This window comes from Parambassis ranga, chromosome 21 (assembly GCF_900634625.1).
Source record: "Parambassis ranga chromosome 21, fParRan2.1, whole genome shotgun sequence".
Classification (NCBI taxonomy): domain Eukaryota; kingdom Metazoa; phylum Chordata; class Actinopteri; family Ambassidae; genus Parambassis; species Parambassis ranga.
Genome location: NC_041041.1, coordinates 5,911,827 through 5,931,054, shown reverse-complemented (window position 1 = coordinate 5,931,054; position 19,228 = coordinate 5,911,827). Strand labels below are relative to the sequence as shown.

At 38.1% G+C, this 19,228-nt stretch overlaps 2 protein-coding genes and 2 long non-coding RNA genes across 4 annotated transcripts in view; 2 read left to right on the top strand and 2 right to left on the bottom strand.

The window, feature by feature from the left end:
- Window positions 1-19,228, top strand: part of LOC114426624 (uncharacterized protein DDB_G0283697-like) — a 403,048-nt gene that overhangs the window by 346,168 nt on the left and 37,652 nt on the right. The gene's annotated exons all lie outside the window — the stretch shown is intronic.
- On the bottom strand, window positions 3,687-6,688 carry LOC114426684 (uncharacterized). Its single transcript, XR_003669384.1, has 3 exons — window positions 6,611-6,688; window positions 5,845-5,923; window positions 3,687-3,747 (listed from the first exon to the last, which is right to left on the bottom strand). It is a non-coding gene; the product is annotated as an uncharacterized LOC114426684 (long non-coding RNA).
- Window positions 11,720-12,894, top strand: LOC114426676 (uncharacterized). The gene is made up of 4 exons (XR_003669374.1): window positions 11,720-11,778; window positions 12,334-12,372; window positions 12,445-12,678; window positions 12,876-12,894. It is a non-coding gene; the product is annotated as an uncharacterized LOC114426676 (long non-coding RNA).
- LOC114426648 (interferon-induced protein 44-like) lies at window positions 14,622-18,539 on the bottom strand. Its single transcript, XM_028394185.1, has 8 exons — window positions 18,406-18,539; window positions 18,164-18,199; window positions 18,041-18,074; window positions 16,560-16,761; window positions 15,828-15,980; window positions 15,504-15,669; window positions 14,945-15,045; window positions 14,622-14,848 (listed from the first exon to the last, which is right to left on the bottom strand). The coding sequence occupies exons 1-8, from the start codon at window positions 18,425-18,427 to the stop codon at window positions 14,690-14,692; spliced, it is 873 nt and encodes a 290-aa protein (XP_028249986.1). The 5' UTR covers window positions 18,428-18,539; the 3' UTR covers window positions 14,622-14,689.

Below are 19,228 nucleotides of genomic sequence, written 5' to 3'. Positions count from 1 at the left end.
TTGTGGTGCAATAAAAAAAACAGGTTTTCAAACAAAACCTCACAACCAAGAAAATAAAAACTACAAAAGTTGTGAAAAGAAAAACAAGCAAGAACCCTGCTGGGGAATTAACATTAGAGAACAGGGCAATCTTCGGAGAACACAAAACTATCCAACTCAAGGGATCATCACAACTATACAACAAACAAAAAACGACTCTAACAAGAGCGAAACATACACAAGGCACAAACAAACTGAAAACTACTCCACAGAGCGACTCACTCACACAATAGAAGACAGCACAGCTCGGCTAAATTTAACACAGTTTCCACAGATCTAATCTTATTCCTTTTTACACAATTCACACATGACATGGGGGAGAACAACCAGCACACACTACACAAACCAAGTCTCTAACAAATTCTCCCGACGAAGCGCAGTCTCGCGGGTCCTTTAATACGAGGCCTCGTCGTCACTCTTGTCCCATTGGTCAAATCGCTCCCAGACGAACCAATCAGGACGGTGTGCCGACGTTGCAGCAATTTACATATACAAAAATCACACACTCAATACGGCTTTGAGGAGAACGTCACTCACTCCCCTCCTAAGGACCTCAGGGGCCGTGACACCTCCCCCATCTAGAGTGACGTTCTCCTAAGAGTTAAACACAAGACACACAAAACACGAGACAAAGCATCGGCTATCACATTTTCAGTACCTTTCTTATGTACAATCTTCAGGTTATAGTCTTGCACTAACGTTGCCCAACGCATGAGTCTTTGGTTGTGGTTGTACATGTGACGCAAATACACAAGCGGGTTGTGATCAGTGTACACAACCAATTATTTTCCTGAGTCAAGATAAACTTCAAAATGTTGTAACGCTAACAACAATGCTAGGGTGAAAAAATGTAACTTATGTTACTTATAAGTCACACATAAGTGTGACTTATAAGTAACATAAGTTACATTTATGTAGAGGAACTAAATCCAGAATATGCTATATTCTAATCTACCATATATTGAGAGGCAGGGACAAATGAGTCAGTCTCAGTTGCGAGTCTTGACTAAGGTCAAGGAACTAATTGAGGACCTTTGGCTGATATTGACGATGTTCGCAAAGTGCAGGTGCAGGAGGCTAATTAAAGAAATAATTACATTAAACATTAGTTTTTTTGTGAAAACAAAAATTATGAAACATTTTATAATCATTTCTTTACCATAATATCTATAATTTTGGGCTTAACCATATGTGTGTGTGTGTTTTCACAGACCTGCTTCTCTATTGCCTACAGATATTAGCAAGTGCTCTTTTTATTGTAAAAATTAAGATGGGCATGTGTTGGCAGCTTGTGTATAGCTAAATGTGAGATTTCAAACGTTGATGAAGATTCCCATTCATCCAGGTCATAATCTGTAGAGAAGATTGAAGAAAGGCATCTGGACTTGAATAACTGATGAAGCTGCTTGGATGAGCAGCAAAACTTCTTCAAGAAAACTGTACAAGTCCATTTCAAATGTTGTTTCCATGTAGTAGGAACTGTGACATTTGGTCACCGCGGGTACCTTGCAACACTAAATGCCTCCTCACTCACTCACTCACTCACTCTGTGACTAGCAAGTGTTGTTGTTGTTGCTGTTGTTGATCAGTGTGCCTGCACCAGCAGGGTATTATAATTCTTTACCTCTTCTTGTGCAAGTATGGCAGGCTGCCCTATTTAGCGTAATTCATTACTTAAGGAAACACGTCAATTTCACAGAGCAACACAAACAAATGTAACTCCATATAGATTAGGATAGGTTTAATAGCTATTCTCATTTTAGAAAATTCTCTCAGGGAATGGGTCTGGAATTCATGTAAAATGCAATAAAAGAAGTTTTAAATGGAAAGGTGTGTTTTTGTTGAAATGAATTTAATAAATATATGAATTTCAAATCCATTAAACAATTATCAAAATTACCAAAAAAAATCCTTTCTGTCTTTATTATTTATTATATCATACAGATATTGACATGTATAACAGGGAAGAAACCGATATATTGAACATATTTAATATCAAACAGTTCTGTTTTCTGTCTCTGTGAGGCACTACAGAGCTATGACTACAATTCAGAAGTACACCTGTATTTCTCAGTAGTTTTTTAAAATGATTCATTAAGATGTATACAACAACTAAAATTAATTCAGACATTAAAAAAACAATTAAAGAGATGATTACACATGCTCACTGAATGACAATGTATGGCTGCTGTGCTGAATACTCACTTTATATGGGTCTGCAGAGTGGACTGATAATATGAATGCTGCTCTGAGAGTGGATCACATCCAATCAAGATGTTCCACACATAAAGTCCATTCTATAAAAATGAATGCTCTGTAAAAGCAGGATGTGCAGTGATTTGGTCATGATGATGAAGACGATAAGCCAGAAGATCCATTTATAAAACAGGACATTCTTCACTTCAGTTAATGTCTTCGTTAGTGATCCCACACTGAGTAAATTAAACTTATTACAGGATAAGTCAGGTGCCAAAGACATGAGCATTACACTGGTCAGCCATCATTCTAATGATTCAGAAAAATATTGTTTACATTATCACAGTTTGGTATAATAACAAATCATCTGATCATTTTGTTTCCTGTTAAGTGAAATCTAAAACCCTGTGCTGACACAGTGTCTCACTATTTGCGGCGATTGCGTACTGTGTTTTTAACTCATGTTGTATTTTACTGACAGCCTGTTTATTTTGTGCACATTTGATTAATCCTCTCTGAGTCTCGTGGTAGAGAACATGAGCCTCCAACACAAACCTTGAATCTTCAAACAATTTTCTTCTTCCACTTGCATACTCTCCTACTGCATACTCCTCATCTCTGATGTGATGCATGAGCACCACAATAATTGGTTTATTAGTCGATGACACTGGAAGGGAACAAAGAAATATCAAATGAACACAAATTTACAGTCTTAAACATTATCACACTAAAACCACATTACATGTCTAAGGGATGTTTGAAATTAAATGACAAAACAAACACACATATCTCAGTGACCCTCTGTACATTACCTGCTGCATGTCTCTTGACTGCTTTCACATCTGAGCCAATACGGGTTATGATTGGACAGAAGACAATGATGATGTCACATTTCTGCAGGGTTGTTTCAGTCAGTTTTGTTTTCTTCTTCACTTTTTCCACTATGGCATCATGAGCACCGAAAGTCTCACCAGTAACGACACAGGAGAATCTCACTGTGCGTTGAATAATAGTATAGTTAGTATAATAGTATAATAATATATATAGTTGAGTAATAAAAATTCCATTAATGTCTACACATTTATATTACATTTTGAGTACACATATGCAGGCAAATTCACCAATTCTACATCATGTAAGACATTTTTAACTTCAGCGCACGGAGACAATATTTGTGATGAATAATACAAGATATTCAGATACATGTGATGCAGTAAATATCTCCTAATATAGATAACCTGTTCTTGGTTTCTTGAAGGTAAACACAACATCACTGTGGAAGATTGGACTTTTCTTGATCAACTCTTCAGCACCTGCAAAGCAAACATACATTTACTGAACACTATCACATGAATACAGACTGTGTCAGATCTTACAAGAGGAAAGATCAAAAGAAAAGAAAACAACAAACAAATGTAAATAGTTGTACATACATGGAACACAATCTTTGATTTCAGACTTCTTCAGTTCTTCCAGGATCTTCTGCCACGCTTCATTCACAGCCATCTGCATCTGAAACGGTAAGTAATATTATTTTCATTGGTGGAAAGTAATAAAGTAAATTCACAGGTACTAATTTGGTATTTATACTTCACTGAAGTATTTCCATCCTGTCAGGTTAAGAAATCAACCCTCTGAAATGAGTGAGGTATCGCATTATGGGACACGCCCTCCATACTGTCCCCCAGAAGCCTTTTTAACTCTATTGCCAGAACTGACTGACTGCCGGCTGCCCAGATGTGGGACTTCCTGTTTAGAGCATCTGTGAGTGACACAACCCACCACTGAAATGGTCTCATGTGCTGGTGGCCAAATAGAATAACAGACAATAGGGTGAAACACACTTTGAACTACAGCATCTCCCCATTGCAAAAAAAGTGCCAGACAATGGCTCATGTTTTGCTCTCTGGGATGTGCGAGACTGGACAGCCACTAATAGCCCCATAGACTAGCAACAGCAAGGATGCATTCAGGGTCCTCACAAATACAGCCACTGTCCTTGTCGATCCAATTCAACACCCCCTTGGGCAGGGTTCTTTGCGGTAAGAGGACTGCTCCAGGACTGGTTTGCCTCCTCAAGGCACTCAAGGAAATATCTGCTTGGTGGGGAATTTGGTGCCAGGGAGCCTCTTTCCTTTGTAGCTAGACGTAAGCGTCTCTATCAGGGTGTCAGGCCAAAAGATGCCCAGATTTGCAGCTGCTCTCTTGCAGACTTCATGCAGGCCCCTGCTGGTGGTCAGATTTGGGGATCCGCTGAGAGTGTCACTCACCTTCTCAGGCTCTTCTTACTTATCCCCCTCAGAACCAAAGATAATGCCACTGCTTCTCAGAAATAGTTAGCAGGTTAGCAGCATTGAGTTGGTTGCCCTCAGCTTGCTCCTGCAGGGATGGTGTTTCCCTGTGTGTCTTCCATCAACTCCTGTATGCCAGCCAGCATGATAGGTTTTGTTGGAGAGGTGTGCACAGTGCTTACACAACATCAGGGATTCTATTGTGTCCCTGGGCATGTTACAGCCCTAGACAGCTATTACATACTGCAGTATCTACCCCAGACATCTTGTTACCACACATGCACGTCTTGGTGGAAGCTTGTCCTTGTCCATGGTCCCTTCCCAATCAGCCCCCATAAGTAAAAGAAAAGTAATAGGCAGTTGATAGAGTGACCAGTTGTGGCATCTAATGTTTGGAGACAGACCAGCTACTGACATAAGATCTTTATGTCCATTTAAATCTAAATGCTCTTTCTTACATTTTCTTCAGAGATCAGAGACAATCAGGACTCATCATTCAAACCAGCAGTTATAAACTATCAAGTACATTTTCTTACATTTGTGGACGTCGCTAGCCCTATTTTAGGGGGGCTTCAGCCTCCCTAAAATAATCCAAAGCCCCCCTATAATTTGGGGCAATATTTTATTTATTATTATTATCTTGATATTTTGGAGTTGACCATGTCGTATACGACACGAGGGCATATGTCTTACAAAGTCGCTCATAATCAGGAATGGTAATAGCTATTTAGCTATATAGTCAGTATCCAATCGGACCATCGAGTGATATCACAAGGGCTCAAATATCCAATTGTAGAGCGTTGTGCCTCCGATGTGGTATATCAAAGATGTCTTCTGAAGACAAGATAAGTATTTCCCCTGACTAGCTGAGTCAGCTACACGTCTGAAAAGTGGCTCTGAACGCAACAATAGACGCGTAGCGGACTGTTATCTCAGCCGGAAAGAGCATTTTTCTGCATACCCCTGTTATATACTGTTATTCACTGTTATTTCTTACTGGAAACTTTTTGTGTGGTTTATATGTTTTGTTACGCTAACCCAGAAGTTACGTCGAATACGAATACAGTCAACCCTAGGACGTCCATGCTTACATTTATGGAATTATTATTAATGGGATCCCCTGTTCACATTAATTACTGTAATAATGCTAACACTCTTATGTATTAAAGTGCAAAGTATCACATTGTCACATCCGCACCTGCAAAGCAAACATACATTTACTGAACACTATCACATGAACACAGACTGTGTCAGATCTTACAAGAGGAAAGATCAAAAGAAAAGAAAGCAACAAACAAATGTAAATAGTTGTACATACATGGAACACAATCTTTGATTTCAGACTTCTTCAGTTCTTCCAGGATCTTCTGCCACTCTTCATTCACAGCCATCTGCATCTGAAACAGTAAGTAATATTGTTTTCATTGGTGGAAAGTAATAAAGTAAATTCACAGGTACTAATTTGGTATTTATACTTCACTGAAGTATTTCCATCCTTTCAGGTTAAGAAATCAACCCTCTGAAATGAGTGAGAATGCTCTTTCCGGCTGAGATAACAGTCCGCTACACATCTATTGTTGCGTTCAGAGCCACTTTTCAGACTTTTCAGACATGCTTACATTTATGGAATTATTATTAATGGAATCCCCTGTTCACATTAATTACTGTAATAATTCTAACACTCTCATGTATTAAAGTGCAATGTATCACATTGTGTATAATTAAATTCAATTGCGTTTGTATAGCGTCTTTTACCATCAGAATAGTCTTTGTGTTTTACAGAGATCCAGACCCTGACCCCTGAGGAAACACATGAAGGCAAAGAGTGGCAAGAAAAACTCCCTTTTAACAGGAAAGAAACCATGACAAATCAGAAGAGACATTTGAGAAATGTTATTTCAGTATTACATTTTGACCTTCTAAAACGGATGAAAATAAATTTGGTTCAAACACAACAAACAATGTTTGTGTCTACAGAGCCAGTGTAAGCAGTGACTCTATAATAAGACTAATACATTACACAAACATAAACAGCAAATGTTCATGCACGGCATGATATGTCTCGAATATGAGGAGAAAACTACCTGCAGTTCTTCGTCTCTTCCGCTTCCCTGCGAATACTTCTTTACAATAAGATCCTGCTTCTTTTCAGCTTCACTTTCGTGCAACTACGTGACTTCAGAAATCCTTTATGTGACCACGGTCTCACTGCAGGACAACGTAAAATGTAATCCACTCGTTGCTGCAAAGAACATAAAGTCATTTTGGTAGTTGTGGTCGGCTTTCAATCATTTCTTGGCATTCGTTTTATACCGCAGGAGATGTGTAGACGCCTATATTGAATATAAAAATAAATAAAAACATAAAGACGCCGCTGCGTGCGCTGCGTGCGCTGCGCTCAATCCTTCCTCTGTGTTACTCTGTTGCACATTAAAGCTGTGTGTCACTCCGACAGCCTGGACACTTGATAGGACTGTGTCTGCACTCGATGTTGACAGCCCACTGCTAATGCACTCAAACCTGTGGTGGCAAACATATATATCTGGGATTCTGGCACATTTTGCATCCACTTGTAGGCTTTTGAACCGTTTTCTCTCTTTGCCCCCCTTGCACGTTTGTGGTTTATTGTCAGACAGACAATCACTTCTCTTTAAGTCTGTGTCACGGCCCCTGAGGTCCTTAGGAGGGGAGTGAGTGACGTTCTCCTCAGAGTCTTGCAGAGTCTTGCTGAGTGTGATTTTAATATGCAAATTGTGCACCGTCGCCACCCTTGCCCTGATTAGTTCGTCTGGGAGAGCGTGGACCAACTGGAACGAGAGTGTCGACGAGGCCTCGTATAAAAGGACCCGCGAGACTTTGCGCCCTGGGGGAGAATGTGTAGTGACTTGGTTTGTGTGTAGAATGTGTTGGTTGTTCTCCCCCGTGCCTTGTGTGTTGTGTAAGAAAAGAGTAAGATTCGATCTGCAGAACCTGTGTTAACCTTAGCCTTGCTGTGCTGTCCTCCATTGTGTGAGTGTGTCGCTCTACGGAGTAGTTTTCAGTTTGTTTGTGCCCTGTGTATTGTTCTCGCTCTGTTAGAGTAGTTTTCTGTTTGTTGTACTGTTGTGATAATCCCTCCATTTGGGTAGTTTTGTGTTCTCCTTAGATTGTCCGGTTCCCTAAGGCTAATTCCCCCTGTAGGATTCCTGCTTGATTTTCTTTTTACAACTTTTGTAGTTTTATTTTCTTGGTTGTGAGGTTTTGTTTGAAAACCTGTTTTATTTGTATTGCACCACAACCTTTGAGTAAAAACATAAATATCATTGAGTTCCGCCTGCCAGTGGTCTTAATTTCTTCTCAATTATTCAAATTAATCCACTGCCTTAGTGCACGTCCTCCCTAAACGCCCTAGCCGAGCTGTGGACGTGACAGTCTGGTCGAACTCCAATTGCAAAATAACCTTGGTTATAACCTTTATAACAGCACCAGCACCTGCAGCCAGTCAGTCCCACTCCCTCCTGAACTCCAGAACATGCCCAAAAATGCTTGCTCAGACACACTACTTTTTACTTATATGCCAGAATAAAAATATTAGCAATGATATTGCCGTTGCAACTGCATGGAAAATACAACCTGATCTCAACAGAAATACGTGGACATACACACGGATTGTTAACACTGAATTACGGTGGCACCGACACGAAAAGTAGTGAAATTACGTGCAGGCACCACGGAAAACTGTCTCCATAGAAAGTCAATGCGGGGCATTTTCGTAGGGACCCCACGGATTTTTATACGTGTGGACAGCACGGACATGAGTGCCAATAGAAATGAATAAGCCGATTTGATACAGTCATGACGTCGCTCTGACAATTCACGCATTTCCCTATAAGCGATTTGGCCCTTAATAAACCTTTTTAGGAAACGATCACTATTATATTATTATTTAACACAAACGAACCGGCCCAACACGACCATCTATGTCGACATACACGTTTATTTGATCGATAAAAGTTGTTTTCTAATGCAACAGTGCTTGAAATGATTGTGTGAGACAGCGTTTCATTATGAAATGACGGGTTTTTTTCGGGATTTCACCTAAATAAACGTTTATTTTTTTGTTGGTTTCCTCGTTTAATGGATACTTCATCTCCAAAATCTTCTACATATTTATACGTCTCAATCTTTTGCCTGGTGCACGTCTGTTCATATTGTTTTCTAAGTAGTTGTGTATTAATATTTAAATGGCACTTCATATTGGTAGTAAACACGACGGTAAATATACTAACATTATGATGTATAGTATTTAGATAATATTAAAATACAATATTATTTATATCGGCAAAGTTTTGAAGAAGACTACCGGAGATTGACCTTTGAATTCCCCTCAGGGATCAATAAAGTAGTATATATCTATCTATCTTGATTTTCTTATCTCAGGCTTTTCTCTGCACTGTTTTGATCCTCCCACCGTGAGTTGATACTTTCTCTTTCCCCTGCAGTGAGACTGCACCGACATCTTAAGAGCAAAGGTTCATTTTTCTCCAAAGTCACGTTGTTACATGAAAGTTGGATGCATGTGTGAAAGCTTGTGTATACAGCAGAGAACAAACATCCTCCATTTTGTTTCAGCTCTGTTAGAGTTTCCACCCAGGTGGAAGGTGACAACAACAGTTTAAGTCTTAATTGACATTCCTAACGTGGTGATTTATTGATCCCAATAACAGAAATGAACCACTGATCCTGTCTCACAGCAATCACCAAATCATTTGTGTATAACCTTGATACAATTCTCTGCAGTGTAGGAGGAAGCTCTGCTTACATGAACAAAGACTTTGTCCTTTAACTGGTACAAAACCTCTGTCTGTGTTTCAGGTGTGAGACAAAACCTCAATACCAGAAAAAAGGAATGGCCTGTAATAGTCTGAAAACAAGATGAGTTTTACTGAAAGATTTTTTGGCAGGATTAATCTGGCAGGGGGAGCAAAGAGATACAAACAACAGCCAACTTGTCTATAGATAGTCCAGACTCATTAAAGGACAGACTTTATGGCAGCAACATTGTGTTTTAAAATGATTCTATTTGACAAAAAACAGGGTACGTTTCCCTTGTTGTGACTGTAACAATCCAATCTTGTAATCTTGTCCAGGTGAAGGAGTTCCTCTTCACAGGCTGCAGAGTCTGGTACTCAGACACTGTGCACATTGCAAAACAATTTACAGACGAGTTTCATGCTGTGGTTAGTCCAAACAACAAGTTTCTCACAGTCAGGCTGCCATCAAAGTAGAAGAAGTTAGCTTTAGACAGACATAAAGAAAAAGATTTAGAGTTCCTGCACGATTGTTGTCTTTAGTAAAGGCAACTTTATGAAAGACAACCCTGTGTCCTTAAACTGAAAGAAGAAAGAACACAGTCCTATAGGCTGTGTCAGCAAACACATTGTGACCAAGTTCTGTTTCCCTGTATTCATTTTTGAGGGTTGTTCTCTCTCTAAGGCTCTCCTTCAGTAAAGTATAATTACCAAATAAATACTTTACTGACTGTGCTGTCTTCTAGTCTCTGTGTTCACATGTCTTCTGTTTCAAATGCAGATGGCTGTGGATGAAGACAAATGGCAGAAGATCCTGGAAGAACTGAAGAGCTCTGAAATCAAAGATTGTGTTCCATGTATGTTCAAATATTACATTTGTTTGTTATTTATTATTATGAAACATTTTTCAATTGTTTCTTTACCATAATATCTATAATTTTGGGCTTAACGTATGTGTGTGTGTGTATGCGTCTATATTGCTTCTATATTGCCAGGTATTAGCAAGTGCTCTCTTTATTGTAAAAACTAAGATGGGGCATGTGTTGCAGCAATTAGAAGCTTGTGTATAGCTAAATGTGAGTCTGTCTGTTTTCATCTCTTCTAAGACCAAGTAGATGAGCTTAGTAGCCACAAAACTTTTCTTGTATATGATCGTGACTAGACTGTAAATCAGTCACTTTCACGTTCCCCTGCTGTGAGACCATCAACATACGTAAGAAAAACCCTCCACCACATTTGTTGAAAGTCGCGTGGTTTCTTGAAAGTTAAGCTGTGCTCAGAAGCAGGATGTAAACGGACTGGCCTGTCAAGTGAGCTGTCATTACTTGACAGCAGTCAGAGAGACTATAATACTGCAGAGAACCATCGAGTCATTTCCCTCCTTCATATTAAATCGCCCAGTATTCCTGTATTCAACTGTATAACACTTTACACACACACACACACACCCTTTACAGTCTGCTTTGAATAATTTTTATTGATTAAATAAATGTACTTGTGTTGTGTAAAACAATCCGTATGTAGACATTGTTTTTCATGACACAGTGTAAGGAGAGATAGTGAAGGTTTTGTGCTGGAGTTTGAGGATGAAGTGCTTCTACAAAGTGGGACTCGGGTTTATTGGGTACGGCATGAGAGTGCAGAGGCCAATACAGTGTTTCTGTATCAGTATCAATACATGATAACAGAATCCAGTAAAGCCAATAATCAAAGGGCATCTTTCAAAACAAAGAGGATGAGTAGATAACAGGGATATTTTCATTCAATACAGAAAAAAATGTAGACACAATGACACCAGCAGAGGGCAGCACAAGAGAGGAGCAGAACATAACACAAGACTTGAGCATACTGGGCTAAATAAAACACATCCGTCTGCTCTGTGTGAGAACTGAAGCGGAGACTGTTTATTGTGTATTTTGCCAACATGTCCAACAACCTTGTGTCACAGGATGTTTGTTTTTGTATTTTATATTCCTATTTGATGTAAATAATGTTTATACTGTTTATTTCTACCGTTAGATGTATGTTAGTATGCTGAGTGCCTGGATATTGCTGCTGCAATAGCAAAATGAATAATGTAATTGTATTCTATTCTATTCTCATGTTTCGTGAGTGCAGGTGTTTTAAGTCTCTTTGCAACATAAATATCTTAAGGCACAGAAATCCTGCAAACAAAAGCCTGTATGACAGACTGGCCACAGTTGTGATCATTTCCGTTTCACAAACTTTAACATTTCAGATAAGTCTTTCTTTTCAGCTATAACCGAAGACATGTAGGCCACGCAGCTTTGACAGCGTGCACGACATCAACAGTCTTCTTTAAGTCCCTCTTTTATCGCGCAAAAATCGATAACCAAACAATTTCTAAGTCACGCGATGAAAGTGAAACTGTGAATAGAAAAGACATGAGATCATATAAGAGACACAGTCACATAAAGCGAGCGCAGCTGATCAGTTCGTCGGTGAGTGTCACCTCAAAGCTTTATTAAACTTTACCTGATCGAAACAGATTAAAATAAAATCATTCTAATTCCTCGTCAATTTAGAATTTTATTGTTTTTATTGTAAATTTGTAATTTTTTGCATTACCAGCCTAATGCTGATGTGACATATAATGTTGTTAACGTCTTACTTTAATTCCAATACTATTCCAATAATAAATAATATTATGCAAACACCCACGCAGTCACGACCTGTTAGAAACAATCATGTAATGCAATCTATTGTTTCTATGTGTGAGAGTAACGAGCACGTCTGTACAAAACTGCCAGAATGTTTGTGAAGATTTATTTATATATATTTCTGCATATATATCGTCTATCAAAAATAATAGAATTAGCCTTATCTTAATAAGTCCTCAACTCTATGCAAATAAGATGCATCACCCAACCACATTGCATTGTGTGGACATGAACCATTACATTTCTTTAAAAGACAAACTGTGAGGTTTATACAGAGGTCTGTGCAGAAGACAACAAATGTTTGTGTTAATGAATCTGAACTGTGTCTCCCATTAGAAGAAACAGCATCCACTCCTGTAGAGTTAAACTGAAGAGGTGAGTCTGCTGCTAATGTGCAGTGAATCTTTGATCTTTGATGAACACTAACTATTCTTAATCATTTCACAGTGACCGACCTGTTGGGGCCATTGTCAGTTGTGATGTGTCTGCAAATAGTTAAGATTCACCCTGTTGTTACGGGTGAGACACTCGGTGCTCATAAGACCATACTGGATAAATTAAAGGGAGGATGTACATGGGTGCAGACATCATCCCTGGCAGACTGTGACGTCATCGTCGTCTTCTGTCCAATCATATCCCGTGCTGGCTCTGATGTGGAAGCAGTCAAGAGACATCCCGCAGGTAATGGAGAGAGACTCACAAAGATACATTTGCATTTGTTTTAGACATTTCAAAGTCATTCCTCAGATATTTAATGTTGAATTAAGTGATGAATGTGGGGATGTACTGAGAGAGTAATCTGGAGTTTAAATGGGATCATGTTTGCAGCTGTATGTTCCTCTTGAGAATATTATACAATTGTCTCTCTGGCCTTTCAGTGTCATCCAACAATAAACCCAGCCATTGTGGTGCTGATGCATCACACCATAGATGAGGAGTATGTACTCGGAGGAAGGAAATGGTTTGAAGATCCAAGGTTTGTGTTGGAGGTTCCTGTTCTCATCCATGAGACTCAGAGAGGATTACTGCAATGTGCACTAAATAAATATTCTGTCAGAGAAATACAAGAAAAGTTACACAGACACAGTAAATATGCTTGGACTGTATGCATTTTAGTGTCTTTTGTTGTTGTGGTCGGGTTGGTGGTTGTGCTTCTGTAGTGTTATTCACCTGGGATTTGAAATCTCTTGGTCGTTTGGTACTCAGCCATTCCTTGATAAGGTGTCAATGGTTGTGTTTAATGTGTGGATATGTTAAAGTGCATTCTGCTGCAGAGATTTACTCTGAACACAGAACACATATGTGGCTGATTGCTGCACCATACATGTGATTTTCTGCAGCATAATGTAATGGAATTAAATGTTTGTTAAGAATCCCATTTAATCAGCTCATATTAAATCAAGAGCTTAAAACAACACAACTGGCTAAAGCTATGATTCTAGATTCCTGTCTAGTCTGGACAATGTGTTTGCCTGTATCATCTCTGTGTTTTTTTCCAGACTTATTTGTGTCTGATTTAGTTTGTATACTTCTCAAGGGACAACAAAAAAAACACTACCAAGAATAGGCCAGCTTCTAAATGAGCATTATCAGTGGGTTGTTAATAATAATAATAGATCCTGAGATCAGTGTAATACTTGTGTATCAGTGTAGCACTTCAAAGGGGTGATCAGGTGGAAGTGTTTGATATTTTATTGTTCAATATTATATATCTTCCTATTATACTGTTAATATCTAGGCTACATGACCCTACATGACATAAAAGGACAATAATAAATGGGAGAAAAAAGATTTGATGTTTATTTTTATATTAATAGAAATTTATAATAGCATTTTAATAATATTTACTTGTGGCGTATTCAATGATTTATGTTGCATCTGCTTGGAGAATTTAGAAAGGTAACACGACACATAAACACCAGAATACTGCGAGCATCCTAGTGACTGTAAAATGAAAAATGTTCATTTTAAGGTCCTGCATGAAGACTGAAGTCTGAAAGACAAAACATTTGAAAACAGCATGCTTTTCAGTTCTCTGGAAGTGCCACTTCATTTTTTTCAATTCATATTCATATTGATTATTTCAATTACCTGGAAAATGTGACACCATATTAACTTTATATTATTAGACAGTAGTTGTACAGTTATTGGCAGCAGTACAGTTGCTACAACTTTTACAGCATAAAGCTGAAAGTCTGGTTGTCACGTTGATGCACAATTTTTGGGTGCATGACCCAAACCCATTGTTTTCATAGCTCTGTGGCAACTCACAGGAGAGAAAGAACTCAAACATTCATTTATTCTTCTGTATCACAGTATAGCCATCTCTAAAGTTCATCACAGAAAAAAACAATCACAATGACAAAAAAACTCTTTATGCATGGAACCGACACAGCCTTTCAACCCAACTGATAACACAGACACACCTGACTGAGATAATTTCAGCTCCACCCATAAAGATAAACAAATGGCCCATTGCATTAAAATTCAAAAACATATTTCAACCTAACTTGATGATTTGTATCTTATCTTATTTAAGCATGTGACATGCATGAACAACATAAGAGAAAGAAATAACATACAGATCTCACCTACAGACACAAGCTGATTTTCAAATACAGAGCTTTCACTCATCCACACTTCCTGCATTTATTTCTTGTGTGCAAGTTATACAGTTTGTTTATACATTTGTTTATTTCTTAACAAAGTCGTCTCCAAAGTTGATCATGTTTCTCAGAGCACTCAGGATCAGAGTGTCCACGTCATCGTTCAGGTCGATCTCATGGCTGTAGTTCTTCACTGGATAGATGCAGTTCATTGGGATTCCTATGTCTGAGCTGAATTTTTTCATCTGAATGTAAACAAAATGATGCTTAGAGCTCTGAATCTGAAATATTTTTTTATAATCAAATGAAATAATTTAGTTTCGTGAATGTCAGTAACTGACCTTCTTCTGCAGATGTCTGCTCTTGTACACATTCTTCAGGTCTTTTTCTGTTTCAGGACAGGCTGTATCAATGTTGGTAATCATTGCCACTTGAGGAATCCCTGCAGACACACAGGACATAAATAATGATGGCTTTTGAAATTTTTGATAGATTGGATATATTACCTGAAGAATGACTAATGGCTAATTGAACAATCAATATATTAAGGTTAAGAATACCTTTATTAGTCCCACAATGGGGAAACTGCATTTTGCAACAGCAGATACAGAAAGCAAACGATAAGAGAAGCTATTTATATATAAAATGATAAACTACCAATACAAATATAGAATCAAAAAAGAGTTTACATATTAGGAGTTATTTATATCACAGTAATGGTATATTGCCAATGGGGAAGTTTTTGTCTAAAGTCTTTTCTCTTATTTTGAACCAACTTTTGTTTTCTGTTTGATCAGTTTAAGAAAAAAAAACTGCTGTAGTTTGTCTGGTGAGTGCAGGCTGGAATTGTGAAGACATTCAGAAAAAGAAATGTGACAACATCCTGACAAGAGCTCTTACCCAGGTCACTTGCTGTCTCTCTGACCCTGCTCATCATATGCAGAATGGACGGTGTAATTGTTGGCATGTTGGCAGATAAAACACAAACCAGAACATGAAGTTTGTCATCTTTAGAGGGAGCTCGGTTGTAGTAATTACCGTCTGACAGTGGAGTACCTGGGTTGAACTGGAAAACAGTGAAAAATGCATTTTAACATAAAGTGTGTCCTAGGACAGCAGCTGCTCACTCTTGTGCTCCATGAGGAAGGACTACTGGTTGTATTTAGATGAATGATGGAGTCCTGTGTTGTATGTCTGTCTGATTAAATAAAATGACAGATGTACCGTGTAACCCTCCTTGACATGTCCCCTCATGGCCAGTCTGATGTCTGTAAGAGAAATGCCACTGTTCTCCTCCATACCCATTATGTCATTGAAGAAAACAGGGTAATATGTTGTCTGGCCTTCTCTTGTTATCTGGAATTTATGAGTTTCATACTGAAACACAAGAAAAGCACAAGGGTTAACAAGACACAGGTTGAACCAATCAAGATGAAGAAGAAGTAAAACACAGGCACACATTCTAAAAAACACTAGAAACTAAATAAACTGGGGAAATCAAGGAGTCAAAGTGTCAAACACAGTTATACACACTGTCATTCACTGGCATCAAGACAAACAATGATCCTGTAATATTTAACAATGTTTCTTGTAAGTGTGAGGCGACAATTGAAATTTCACTACAGTATTTTTTTTTGTCTTCTTCCTGCGTTACTCTGAGCCTGATATACTGATGGATGATTGGAGAATATATGCTTGAAGAATATGTCACACATATTTAAGAGTTGTTACAATTAGTGAATGAATTTGCTTTTTGAGGTCACAGTGACCTTAGATCACCAAAAATGAATCAGTTCATCCTTCAGTTTTAAGACATTCCCTTCCTGTAAAGAGCCAATGTAAAGAGATTATGTTGTCAAGAAAACCCCACCCACACTAACAAACTCAAAGTACAGCCACTACACTAAAGACAGACAAACACACTATGTGTCCATCACACATAGTGAGGCAGCTCACTTTTCTGGTGAAACTTGTATCACTGGTGGTTGCAGAGGCTGCAGCAGGAATCCCAATTCTGCGTCGTATGACGTTACTGACAGAGTTGACGAAGCTGGACTTTCCTGCTCCAACTGGGCCGTACAGAAGAACTCTGAGGTGTTTGATGTTTTCATATTCTGGCTTGTAGTTCTGCACATACTGAAGATTCTCCTTATTGTTTCTGAGCAGAAAGATAATTTTAGAATAAAAAATAAATGTGGGCCTGGTGGTTTTCACTCATACACACACATGTCACAAGAACAAACCTTTAGCTAAACCTAACAACAGCTGAAAACAATCGAAGTGTGGTCTGACATAGGACACAAATAAAGTCTTCCAGGTTGAATGTCTTTGTTCTATGGCCAATATGAGGATGAGAGTTTACGGTGTTCAACAATGTAACTAACATGTTAACTTTCATTGTGTCTACATGTGAGGGTGTCACAAGGATAGAATTGATATATGTCATTATGTCACACACTATCAAACTCATTTACATTCACTAATAAGATACAAAATAAAACTATTATTTCAAACATTATTCATAAGCGTACAATGCATGATGCATTTAACTCTAGGTTAATCTAAACATGCTAGCAACTTTTTGTAATTAGCTATGCAACACACACACACACATATCGTCAATTTATTTGAATAGTTGTCATTTTTTCCAGGTTTGGCAGCCCTCAGAGGTTAATTCAAATATGAAAAATAAAATAATCTAAAATTAATTATTTTAACATTACATGATAATAATTACTGCTTTACTGAGTCTTTTATATAGACAAAGTTGCCTCCTCTCTTCTTCAAAGTCAGGCAGAACGAGTTGATTGAGAAAAGGACTCATGAGTCCAGAGTCAATAAATAAACCTGGAGGTTTGAACAAGTCGTTCATGACTCAGTCCTCTTCAGTCCTCCTCCTCAGTCCTCCTCTTTTTACTTTATTTAGTAAAAAGCGACTAAAATTGTTTCAGCCTTCCCATCTGCTGTTGATTAAACTATAAGAGGAAGACTAGTGTACTCAGTCAGAAGTAATGCTGCCTTATATACAGTTGAAATAATTGTACAGAGTAAATATTAAAATGTTAATTGTTAGTATTACAATTTAATTAATTATATAATAATAAAATGATCTAGCTCATTATAATCTGCTGTTTTCCACACAGCAGACATTAGACTGCCTGTTTCGATAAGTAACAGTTATCCAACTATAACAACATTTGATTCGAGCTCGCAAAACACCTTTTCTTTAAAGATCAAACTGTTGGTTCATTCTGCTCTTATTGTTGATTTGACGCAAACAGTTATGGAAAATTATAGAGCTAACTTCTGTCTGCATATCTGGAACAGGTCTGCAAACAGTCGTCTCTCTCCTCATCATGTCTGAGTGTGATTAATGTCTCAACTGACGTTTCATAACAAAGTGCCACCACACAAAAACATCAAAACTGTAAACTCACCCCCAGGGTACCTTCCTCCATGGCTCATCAAGAACTGAGGAGAATTTTACAGATTCATGAACATCATTCAGACTAATAGAGTAATGATGGAAATGAGTCTGAATAATAATAAACAGATCTTACGCGGAGAAGGAGCAGGAGCAGGAGCAGGTTGTTTTTCTGGAACAGATCCAAGTCACAATATTTAAGTCAAATCAAAGGATTATAAAACAGTTTGTTAATAGATATTACATTATATTCAAGTTTCAGTCTTAATAAAGTCATAACAGCTAATGCAAAACAAATTCAAACAAAAGAAAATACCTTCTCTGTGTTCATCACCATAAAATAATAGCAATGTACAATCTATACAGAAACAGCCTCACCCATAGACTGATTTGTGCCCATCCTTCTGCTGTCTTTGCTGTCACAGCTGCGCTGTTAAAAATGTATGTGATTATGTATTGTATGTGATTGTGACTGGATGTAACTTTGACTTTCACTTTCCCCTGCTGTGAGACCGTCAGCATACAGGAACCTTTCTCCGTCTCGCCCTCTCTCTCACACTCACCTTTTATAACATGTTAAAAATTAACATAGAAGAAGAACAGGGTAAAAACATGGACCAAATGATGTCACATAATTTTTCCACCTATGAAGTGAAAATAAAATCTGAAACAATGCAATAAAACCAATAAAAATCAAATAGTAAAACATATAAAGGTCTTACCATTAAAACCCAAAACACAGGTACTGTAAGTGCAGCGTTTGTCTTATTCGTGTGTGCAGCATTTTGTTGTATTTAATTAAGATTAGGACTTTACTTTATTGATCCCCACAGGGGATTTGGGATTTGGTGATTGCTGTGAGACAGGATCAGTGGTTCATTTCTGTTATTGGGATCAATAAATCACCACGTTCAGGAATGTTAATTAAGACTTAAACTGTTGTTGTCACCTTCCACCTGGGTGGAAACTCTAACAGAGCTGAAACAAAATGGAGGATGTTTGTTCTCTGCTGTATAAGTTACACAAGCTTTCACACATGCATCCAACTTTCATGTAATGACGTGACTTTGGAGAAAAATGAACCTTTGCTCTTAAGATGTCGGTGCAGTCTCACTGCAGGGGAAAGAGAAAGTATCAACTCACGGTGGGAGGATCAAAACAGTGCAGAGAACAGCCTGAGATAAGAACATCAAGATAGATA

Excerpts from the sequence above, each read along its gene's own strand:
- LOC114426648 (XM_028394185.1), bottom strand. The coding sequence starts at position 18,427 with ATGGGCACAAATCAGTCTATGG. Across the intron at positions 18,200-18,405 it reads GGGCACAAATCAGTCTATGG|AAAAACAACCTGCTCCTGCT; the intron begins GTGAGGCTGTTT and ends GATCTGTTCCAG. Across the intron at positions 15,046-15,503 it reads AGAGACAGCAAGTGACCTGG|GGATTCCTCAAGTGGCAATG; the intron begins GTAAGAGCTCTT and ends GTGTGTCTGCAG.